The sequence below is a fragment of the Artibeus jamaicensis genome, unplaced genomic scaffold, assembly GCF_021234435.1.
Source record: "Artibeus jamaicensis isolate MK-2021 breed Jamaican fruit bat unplaced genomic scaffold, CSHL_Jam_final scaffold_833, whole genome shotgun sequence".
Taxonomy (NCBI): Eukaryota; Metazoa; Chordata; class Mammalia; order Chiroptera; family Phyllostomidae; genus Artibeus; species Artibeus jamaicensis.
Genome location: NW_026522056.1, coordinates 20129209 through 20140107, shown reverse-complemented (window position 1 = coordinate 20140107; position 10899 = coordinate 20129209). Strand labels below are relative to the sequence as shown.

Genomic DNA, 10899 nt, shown 5'->3' with positions numbered 1-10899 from the left:
TTATTTCTGTACTGGAAAATGCTGAAAACCTGCTAAAAAGGCTTAAAAAACTACAATTTTTATACAATAATTTATACAATGAAGAAGTAAAAGTGATTCCTTCCAATGCTGCAATCCCACCACATGAAACTGCCTTTTGGGGTGTTATTTTTAACACTTTTTCTTTCATTCTCCTTTAAAATTTTATTTTGTTGTGGTAAGATCACTTAACATGAGATCTACCCTCTTAACAAAAATTTAAGTTTATGATATAGTATTGTTAACTGTAAGCACAATGCTCTGTAGAACTCACTCACCTTGCATAACGAAGACTTCATGCTTCTCGATTAAACACTTTCCATTTCCTAATCCTCCTGTCCCCTGTCTTCTTTCTGATTCTATGACTTTGATGATTTTAGATACCTCATATGAGTGGAACCCGTGGTTTTTGTCCCGTTACTAGCTTATTTCACTTAGCATAATGTTCCCAAGTTTTATCCATGTTGTTGCATATGGTGAGACATCCATCTATTTAAAGGCCCAACATAATTTCATTATGTGAATATACCACATTTTCTTTATCCATCAGTGGACATTAGGGTTGTTTTCATATCTTAGCTATTCTGAATAGTGCTACAATTAATATTGAAATGCAATATCTCTTCAAGGTGCTGATTCCAATTTTTTTGGATAAATATTCAGATGTTGTATTGCTGGATCAGATAGTAGTTATATTTTTTTAAAGATTTTACTTATTTATTTTTAGAGATGGGGAAAGGAGGGAGAAAGACAGAGAGAGAAACTTCAATGTGCAAGAGAAACGTCAATTGGTTGCTTTTTGCACGCCCCCAACTGGAGACCTGACCTGCAACCCAGGCATATGCCCTGACTGGGAATCGAACTGGTGACTTCTCAGTTTGCAGGCTAGTGCTCAGTTGATTGAGCCATACCAGCCAGGACTGTGTTTTTAATTTTTATAAGAATCTCCATAATTTATCCATGGTGGCTTCCCCATTTTACATTTCCACCATCACTGTACAAGGGATCCAATTTCTCCACCTTTACCAAAACTTATTTTGTTTTTTAAGTCACAGCCACATGGACAGGTGTAAGGTGCCATGTCACTCTATGTCATTGTGGTTTTGATTTGCATTTCCTTGATGATTAGCGACATTGAGCATTATTTCATATTACTGTTGGTCTATATACGTATTTTTTTGGAGAAATGTCTATTCATGTCCACATTTTAATTGAGTTATTGGTGGGGTTTTCTTGACATTAAGTTGTAATAATCCCCCATATATTTTAGAAATTAACCACTTATTTGATAGAAGATTTGACAATATTTTCTCCCATTTCATAAGTTATGTTTTCACTCTGTTGGTTGTTCCTTTGCTATACAGAAACCTTATAGTTTGATGCATGCCTGCTTGTCTATCTTTGCTTTTATTGCCTGTTCTTTTGGTGTTATAGCCATGAAATTTCATAGTTTTTCTATGCCTTTATGTATATACATTCATTACCAACATTTGTAGCATAAACACATTTATCTGAGAACAATACATACATATATAACATAATTTTTATTATTTATACCTAAACTATTTGGGGAAACAAATATATGAGGTCTGTCTAGAAAGTATCCAGCCAGGAAATATGAAAAACAGAGACATTTACTGAAGATACAAGAAACATTGTACATGCAACAGTGATGCCTCAGTCCCCTTCAAAGTGGGCACCTTGGGACCTCACACAGTTCTCCCAGTCTCCATCAGCTGCCCTGTCATATTTTCCTGAATCTCATCATCAGTCTGAAATCTCTTCCCTTTCAAAGGTGATTTTAGTTTTGGGAAAAGTCAGAAATCACAAGGTGCCAAATTTGGGCTGTAGGAGGGCTGAGTCCCCTGGGTGATTTGATGTCTTGCCAAAGAACTCTGCATGAGATGTGATTCATGAGCAGGTGCCTTGTTGTGACGAAGCTGCCAATCACCAGTTGCCCATAGCTGTGGCCTTCTGAATCATCCAAATAGTTTCTGCAGAGGAACATTCAAGCTTAATGCAAAATTTGATGCAGATTCATGTTCTACCTCCCCAGTCATTTTGAATGTGATGGCCACACAGTACACATGCTCACTCAATGGCATCTAGTAGATGCCTCAACTGACTAGTAGAGTGAGGTCATCATTGTGCATGCGCGTTCCAGTCCACTCTCCTTGATGGCCAGGTTACATTGATGTTAAGCAACCCATTCTCGTTATGTTAACAATTGAACTTTTTCTGGACAGACCTTGTATATTTTTTCCTTAATATCAAATAATGGATATTACATTATATCAGTGACTATAAATAGATCTGTTATTTTAAAGTGTAGTGCAGTCGTGGAAGATCACTTCATAATTTAAGATTAGGTATTTGAAACATGTGTTCCAAATTCTCTCTCCTGAATTGCCATTTTAAAAACTTTAGTTGATTACTTATTTCTTTTGCTGCATTGAAGTCTTTAATTTTATTTATTTAAATTGACTGATTTTTTATAGTAGGGTCCAAGCTCTGAATCCTGCTTTAAAAGTCTTCCATAAGTAGTACCTTTTAAATTTCTCTTGTGTGGCCAAAATCTCCTCTTCTGATGTGCTTCATTCTTTGTATATAATAATTTGCCTCATATTTAACAAATATGGTCTTTACTTGCTAAAAAGTTGTGAGGTGATCTAGAACAAAAACACACACAAATTCATAACTAGGGTAGGGAAAGGCAAATACACACACATACACACATCTGGAACACACATTGGTGTAAGTCGTTAGGTAGAGATCCAAGTATTTTTTTTCCAGATGGCTATCCTTTTTGTCCTAAACCATTTCTTGGATAATCTATCTTTTCCATGCCAATATGTAATGACAGACATATTTTATAAACCAGGCTCTTGAGCAAGAGTTTTTAAAGGTTTTTCTTTTCTTTGCACTCCAAACCTAATTGCATGTGGGCGAAAATTATGACTGTGGACCTCTTGGGGCGTCCCTATTATCGTCTCCTCAGGAGAAGACAGGTAAAGAGGCAGAGTTGTTGATGTCAGAAACATGCCTGGCAGTGCAGAGCCTTGAGGGTTGGTGGAATGTACTTTGGGATAGCTGGTGCACTCTCTAATTTTCTTTATCCATGAAGTAAGCTTAGTCAATGTGGTCAGAGAGATGATAAAGAGGTCTGCAGCCCCAATAGTGCATGTAGCCAGTGATTTTTAGGTACCTGTCACGACATCACACCATCATGACAGCTGTTCAATTTCCTCCTGAAAGCCCATGAGCAATACTTATTTCATTGAGATAAATGGAAATATTCATCCACTCACAGACAAGTGCAATGCAGGGGAGAGAGTTGACAAAAGAGAATTACTGGGAGATAAGAGAGCCCATTTCCAAGTCCTGACTTGACTCTTGTAGTAAGCAAGTATTCAGAGGTGAACTCAATTTATTCAAGTCTCACATTTCTTCGTCAACTGTGGAAGGTACTCGGACTATGTAATCTCTTGGTTTCCAGCCGGATAAAAGACTCTAATTCCACAACACCTTTATTTGTTTATTTAAAATTTATTTATAATAGGGTTGAGCCCTTCCTATAGGTAAAGAATTTTTGTTGCCGATGAGTAAGATATGGTTACTGTGTTAAGGAGTTTCTGAAAGGAGTTTATTTGGAACAGGGAAGTGGGATGGAACAGATCAATATGACTTCAACTTAGAACTTACTTGCTAGTCTCCTCATTCCAAATTGGAATACAGGTTCTGTGTTGTACCATAATTCTACTGTAAGGCTTATTCTAATGAGCCTAGTCAACATTAAAGACTCCTGGGTTCATGTTGGAACAACACACTGAATAGATGGCCGTTCATATTTTCCAATGAAGGCAGTTAGTGCTGTTGTATGTTATTTTTTGCAAGACTGTTTCTTAAAACTATCTTCTAATATTTTAAAATTCTGCCCAAGTTACTGGCTTAGAAGCTATCTAAGGAATAGAGGTTTTATGAGTCCAAAATGATGCTGTCTTTCTTCCTATTTAAACTAGTATAACTCTTAGATCGGGTTGTTCTTTTTTTTTTTTTCTTAGAGTAAATTCTCATCCTAGTAATTCACAAATGCTATACAAAGGACAGGTGATTAAAACATTTGAAATTAATGACTTTGGAACAATGGCTTTTAACTAGGAAAAAGGAAGGTGGAATCTTTTGAGGCCAGGGGAAGTCTTTCTACAAAAGTTCAAGATAAGAAAATACCCAGCATCCTCTTGGAGATGAGTAGAAAGAAGGCTCGGTTGAACCATGAAAATCAGTAATTTATGGAATAATATGGGTGATGGAGACACAGCGGAGGTTTCTAAGCTGGAGAGTGACCAGTGACCACATAATAATAGAAACAAGGTATGGAGAACTTAGCGGGAGGGTGGGAGTGGTTAGATTCTGAGCAAGAGCTTCTCAGGTCCCACTTTCCGGCATAGAGTCACAGAGGGCAGGCCAAGAGAAGAACTGAATCATGAGCACATGGCATCGTGAACTTACAGAAATTGGCACTAATCTCAGTGGTCATTGTACACAGCCTCCATGCTATTTATTTTGTCATAGGTCTAGAAATAATGTCTGCACATTTAATTTCTGTCCAGTAAGAGCTAATAAGGATTTAAAACGTTCCAGTCTAGACATTTTCAAAGAGTAAAAATAAGTGAGCAAAACTATATTTATACTAAAATATAATTCTTTCTCTCCATTCTATAGTGTAATTGCCTCTTGAGGCAACTTCCAACAAGGATGATGTTTTAGATGCTTTCTATGGTGGTGGAAAGGTGAATACCATGGTCTTTGGGGGAGAGCAATAAACGTGACTAGAAATCCATTGTACATCTAAAGTCAAGGAGTACTTCATTGGAATTATTCTAATTTTACTGGGGTAAATAAAATGAAAGGACACAGTACCTGATAAAGGAGCAAAGAGTGTTCAGACTTGTCAAGCACTGAAAAGACCCTACTGATGGAAGGAATAGATATCACAATTTTATTCCTTCAGTTTCTAAACTGGATTCCACTAGTGGGTTTTTCCAAAGGATTTGGACCATACATTCAATTCAGATATTATTAGAGATCCATGATTTAAATCTCTGTAGTGGATTATACCAAATTACCCAAACTTCCCATCTAAGAGCAATGTGTTTAAATGGTTTTGTGGTGCTGTTAAGAGTTGGGTTGATGGGACCTTAAAAGTTTTGGGGTGATGATGAACCAGTGCACAGGAGTTCCACATTAAGTCATAATTGGCTTTGTGTTGGGAGAGTATGTGTCAATTGGTGAACTCAGGCACAGAGGAGAGTAAGAGTTTCTTGTACTAACAACACAGCACCTGATCTTAGTCAGAACAATCGAATCTTGAGAGGAATTTACTAATTCCAGAATAGGCGTGACCTTGCTCTGATGTCCTTCTTAGAGAAAATGTCTACAGCAGATTTGATGGAGAATCTCAGGGAAGAACTGACCTGTTTCATCTGCTTGGACTATTTCACCAACCCAGTGACCACTGAATGTGGGCACAGCTTTTGTCTGTTGTGTCTCCTGAGGAGCTGGGAGGAACATAACTCTCCACTGTCTTGTCCCGAGTGTTGGAGGACCTTGGAGGTCCCTCACTTCCAGCCCAATGAGCGTCTGGGGAGGCTGGCTGGCATCGGCAAGCAACTCAGATCCCAGGTGCTACAGAGTGAGGACAAACAAGGCCCCTATGGGAGAATGTTGGCAGCCACCGAGGTGTTCCCTGGTGATGAGCAGGGTATAAACGCCTTCTCGACCCAGTGTCATGGCACAAACAGAGTGTATGTCTCGAGTGAGGCTGAGGAGCATCACAAAGTAAGATTGGCTGCTCGATACAACTCTCAGAACACTGTCAGGTTCCGTCACTTAACTCCCATACCATTGTCTGTCGGTGACCACCCTGGGTTCTGATCTCTAGTCACAGACCACACGCTTGGCCTGCATCCAGCTTCACCCATTCTCTTAGTGGCCCAGTCATCACCTCGTCATTGGTCCTCAAGACCCTTCGCAACCTGGTGTGCTGCTCGCTTGCCACAGAGTGTTTGTTTCTTTGCAGGAGAAACTCCGGGAAGTCCTAAATCTTTTGAGTAAAAAGAAAAAGGAAACTCAGGTTATATTAACCCATGAGAAGGAGAGAGTGAAATTGTGTAAGGTCAGTAACTGTACTTTTGCATTTTGTACATGATTCTGTGAGGAGGGAGTCCTAAGGGGATACCTAGGGGGAAAGGATGGAGGTACAGTGTGCAGTAATCTTGGCCTTCCTATCTCTGCTCGTGTACCTGGGGACCTCAAGGCTTGGCTCAGTTCCCCCATCCCCAGGCCAGTGTTGCATTTCCTCGTTGGGTACCTGTATAACTCAGAGGCTGTCTCTATTTTAGCTCTTATTATAATTGTTTAAAATACAGTTTGTATTTATGTAACATGACATAGAAATTAACAAAAATATTTCAAAAGCTTTGGACCTCCCCTCCCCCCCAAAAGAGTGTAAATACAAAAAAAAAAATACAGAGAAAGGGAAATAAAGGCAAAACAGTAGTTGGATTAGTATGCCTGAACAAATGCTCATGGGCGTTCACAGCTTTGGATGTGAGCTGTCTAGCAAAGCAAAGACCTAAATGTTTAGATATTTAAAAAATACACATGTATCTGATTCTCCCAGTAAACTCTGAGTCCTTCAGTGGGAGTATTTGTGATATACATTTCTATCACTAGTATGTGATCCAATGCCGACCTTTATTGAATAAATATTTGCTGAATAAATGAACATACTTTTTCATAATTTTGTCCTTATTTTTTATTGCTTTGTATTTTATAATGGTACTGATCACCCCCATCATATATTTTTCATTTATTTTTGGGTTTTTTCCCCACTAGAAGGACAGCCTTCAGGGAATAGAAATGTTGGTTTTCTTTACTACTGTGCCTATATCACACACACACACACACATAAAATATCAAATTATGAAATTATGGACCCAGCCAGTCAACAGAATAGATATGTCTCAAGTTTCAACAACTGTCCCAGTGGAACTTTAGGACGTTGTAAGGGTGGCAAATGGTATTCTGTTACTAACCTCATTGTATTGTGGTGTGGGTGTCACGGCAGGAAGAGACAAAAAATTGTAAACAGGTCGTTGTGTCAGAATACGCAAAAATGCACCAGTTCTTGAAGGAGGAGGAGCAGCTGCATTTCCAGCTACTGGACAAGGAGGAAAGAGAGAACCTGAAGAAACTGAGGGACAATGAGATCAAGCTGACCCAGCAAATAAGGGGCCTCAGCAAAATGATGGCTCAGATACAGTCCATGGGTCAGAGCTGGATCGCAGTATCCTTTGAGGTAAGAATATTGGGGAAATTAATGGAGCATGTGTAGTAACACGTAATATTTCAAGTCATACGAATGAATTTTCTTTATTTACTTAAAAAACTAAGTTCTGGTCCAAAGATGGTTTTCCTAAAGAATTAACATTCTGTAAAGTGCTGAAGAGGTGGAGAGGAAAAACAGCTGATAGCCATGTGAACCGAACTTGACGCTGACCCCAGTCTCCTCTGTGCCTGCCTTCCTGCAACCTCAGCTTTGTCAAGTACTTCAAGTTTAGTGAGCACTGACTATGGGCTGGGCACATTAAACATCTTCACAAAGGCCCGATGAAGTTAAACACTGTTATGGTATGTACTATAGGTGATTGTCATCGACAAAATGGGTTTATAGCAGCTCTCGTTTAAAAACTCAGACCTAGGGCAGTTAGGTAGTTTGCCTTTCAAATAGCTAGTAGCTGGGAGAACCCAGGTATCTGTGCACTGTGCCCACATCCCTCTCCATTTCATGCTCTACCGCGGTCCTGGGCTGCTACTGCATTCCCGGACCCTCTCAGACATCGGATCTCTGTCCTGGACTGGCTCCTCCAAATGCTGCGATGTAATGTCATGCTTTTCCCACAACCTGCTCTAGCTGTACATGGGTTCAGTCTCAGCTAGCACTGGCCACTTTCCTATAATGGTCTCTGACTCCCCAAGACACTGTGTAATGAAGCCAATAGTCTGGTCCCTTTGTCAGCCACAGGTTCTCTTGACAAAGTAGTGATATGAGAAAAAGAAAAGGACAAAGTCATCTCTAGTGATCTGAGAAGCATCTCATGTTCACAAGAAGTCACCCCTAGAGGAAGCAGGGGATTTTTTTCCTACCGTGTGCTCTCCCATACAAGGGGTTCTAGAGCCGTGGGAAGCAGTTCTGCCACATTTGCAAAGGACTATATCCAACATGATTCAGCCTTCACTAGCAATCAACATGCACAAATACTAACCTTCCTTCTTTTATACCCTTAGGAGGTGAAAGAAGCACTGGAAAGGTAGGTTTCCATCATGTGTTGAGTAGTGTCCAATACAGGGATGCAGTGCTGATGAGATAGGCTGGGGATGGAGTGGGGATGAGAGGGTCCACGTGGCGGGGACCAAATGAGCTGGCCTCTCAACCTGGAGCAGGTCACGTGGTCCACGCAGAGGAAACAGAGTGACGGTCTTCTCTCTCGCAGGAGTGAGCCGCTCTTGCTTCAGTGTCCAGAGACCACCACCACGGAGCTGAGTCTGTGCCACATTACTGGAATGAGGGAGATGCTAAGAAAATTCAGCAGTAAGTCTACCTGGTTTATCCAACCTCTTGTGCTTTCCAGAGTTCACACCACTGTATTTCAAGGGATGCAAAACTAAGCCCTTTGGCAGCTTCTAACAGAATCGCTAGCATCTGGGTGCCAGTCTGTCAGAGAAGAAAGGCATCCAGAGCCAGCAGGGAGCACCAGGGAGGGCAGGGCCACAGAGCATCTCTGCGCTGGAGCGGACAGAAGCAGTGAGATGGGACTGGTGTCTGCTTGGCTTTGCTTCCCAAGGAGTCATGGTCGTTCCTTAGTTTTCATTGCTCTATGTTGTCAGTCTCATCCCCTTGCATGTTTGTAGGCACACACCTTCTCAGGGGTCTTTGCATTTCCACCTGTCTTTGCTGAGATAAATGCTAACTAACTTAAATCCCAGGGAGGGAACATTTAGCCAAGGGTCACTGGGTGTTGCCCGAACCCCTGGGAAGCTGCCTGCATGCATGACTTAATTAAACATGCTGATTAGGAATTGCTATTCCAGCACGCAGTAACTCTGCAGTCTTGGTTCAGCTTCCTCACCTTTACAAACCCAAGTTTTCTCTTTAATAAGAATAGATAAACAATAATACCTGCCGTGATGGGATAATGTACGGAAGATGCTTGGCTCCTCGGTAGGAGTTCAGTAAATGATTACTGTCTGTAATTTCCTCCACTCAAATTGAAGAATCAGAACCAACCTTGGATGAAGCAAATACAAATGACAAGGGGTGGATCATTATTACTCTCCACATGATGGTCTTTGGTTTTCTTTTAGAAATTTACTCTCCAGTTAAGGAAAAAAAAGGGCTCCGAGATTCTTTTTTAAAAACAGAAATCCCCACCATGCCCACCTAACTTATATTGAAAAAAAAAGGACTGAATACTAAGAATTTAATTGTAGTTGCACATGTATGGAGGGAAAGGGGTTCAAGGATGCCAGTGAGGATTCATTCTTTTCTCCTTCTGCAGCGGACATAACTCTGGATCCGGCCACAGCCAATGCCTACCTCGTCTTGTCTGAGGATCTGAAAAGTGTCAGATATGGAGGGATCCGACAGCAGTTACCTGACAACCCGGAGAGATTCGACCAGTCTGTCACCGTGTTGGGAGCCCAGAGCTTCACCTGTGGGAGACACTACTGGGAGGTGGAAGTAGGAAACAAGACGGAGTGGGAAGTGGGCATCTGTAAGGACTCCGTGAGCAGAAAGGGGAACCTGCCGAAGCCCCCTGGGGACCTCTTCTCACTTATAGGCTTAAAAATTGGAGATGATTATAGCCTTTGGGTCTCATCACCTTTAAAAGGGCAACATGTTAGAGAGCCCGTGCATAAGGTCGGTGTGTTCTTGGACTATGAGTCTGGACACATAGCATTCTACAATGTGACAGACGAGTCTCTCATCTACAGCTTCCCTCCAGACCCTTTCCAAGATGCCCTTAGACCTATATTTTCCCCTTGCCTCCCAAATGAAGGGACAAACACAGGCCCCCTTACCATCTGCTCATTGAATAGCTATGTCAGAAGGAGATGCCCCTGAGCCTTCACAAAGGATGAGGTCTAAGACCAACAGATGACTAGTAACTAAGATGACAAATGTGTGGACAGCATTAATAGAAGGTGATCTTTTTAAAAGTAAAGTCCCCTTAAAGAATTTCTACTTACTTGAGCCCTCAATGAACAGCCAAATTGGGCAATCAACTTCTAATATCAATAGGAGAAAGCTGATTATATCTCATATCTTTAACAAAATTTATCATTTAGACCATCCATGTATGTGATGATTGCTAAAAATGTAGAGTTAGAACTAGCCCTGTTACTCCAAATCCCACTGTCATAGGTCAGTTTTATAAATATATGTCATTTTTTCAAGTATGTATTTATTTGACTTCAAAAATCTGTTTGAATGTGCCTTCATTGCACGCATGGAGCTCTGCACACTGAGGCAACCCTAACCTCCAGGGGCTGGGCACGTGGGCTGTCCTTCCCAGGGTTGATGAGAAGGATTCAAGGAACAGCCCTCCCTGCTGTCCTTTTTCTTTCCATATGGAGCAGAGCCTGGACCACATGTGCTCAGGGAATTTCCAAATGACACAAGTCTGTGTGTGAACGTCATGCACATTTCCATAAGCACAGGGGGCTGGAACCTCTGTTTGCTGTTCAAAGATGACAGAGATGAGTCTCTGCTCAATAAAACTATCAAGGGGATGGGTGCCAAGAGACCTTGTTAAGTTA

General features: G+C 41.0%; 1 protein-coding gene across 1 annotated transcript; it reads left to right on the top strand.

Moving 5' to 3' along the window:
* Window positions 1-5430: 5430 nt before the first annotated feature.
* TRIML1 (tripartite motif family like 1) lies at window positions 5431-10204 on the top strand. Its single transcript, XM_037128907.2, has 6 exons — window positions 5431-5856; window positions 6098-6193; window positions 7148-7378; window positions 8368-8390; window positions 8574-8671; window positions 9639-10204. Exons 1-6 carry the CDS (start codon window positions 5431-5433, stop codon window positions 10202-10204), a joined length of 1440 nt encoding a protein of 479 aa, XP_036984802.2.
* The last annotated feature ends 695 nt before the right edge of the window (window positions 10205-10899 follow it).

Excerpts from the sequence above, each read along its gene's own strand:
- TRIML1 (XM_037128907.2), top strand. The coding sequence starts at position 5,431 with ATGTCCTTCTTAGAGAAAATGTCTACAGCAGATTTGATGGAGAATCTC. Across the intron at positions 5,857-6,097 it reads AGGCTGAGGAGCATCACAAA|GAGAAACTCCGGGAAGTCCT; the intron begins GTAAGATTGGCT and ends GTTTCTTTGCAG. Across the intron at positions 7,379-8,367 it reads GGATCGCAGTATCCTTTGAG|GAGGTGAAAGAAGCACTGGA; the intron begins GTAAGAATATTG and ends TTATACCCTTAG.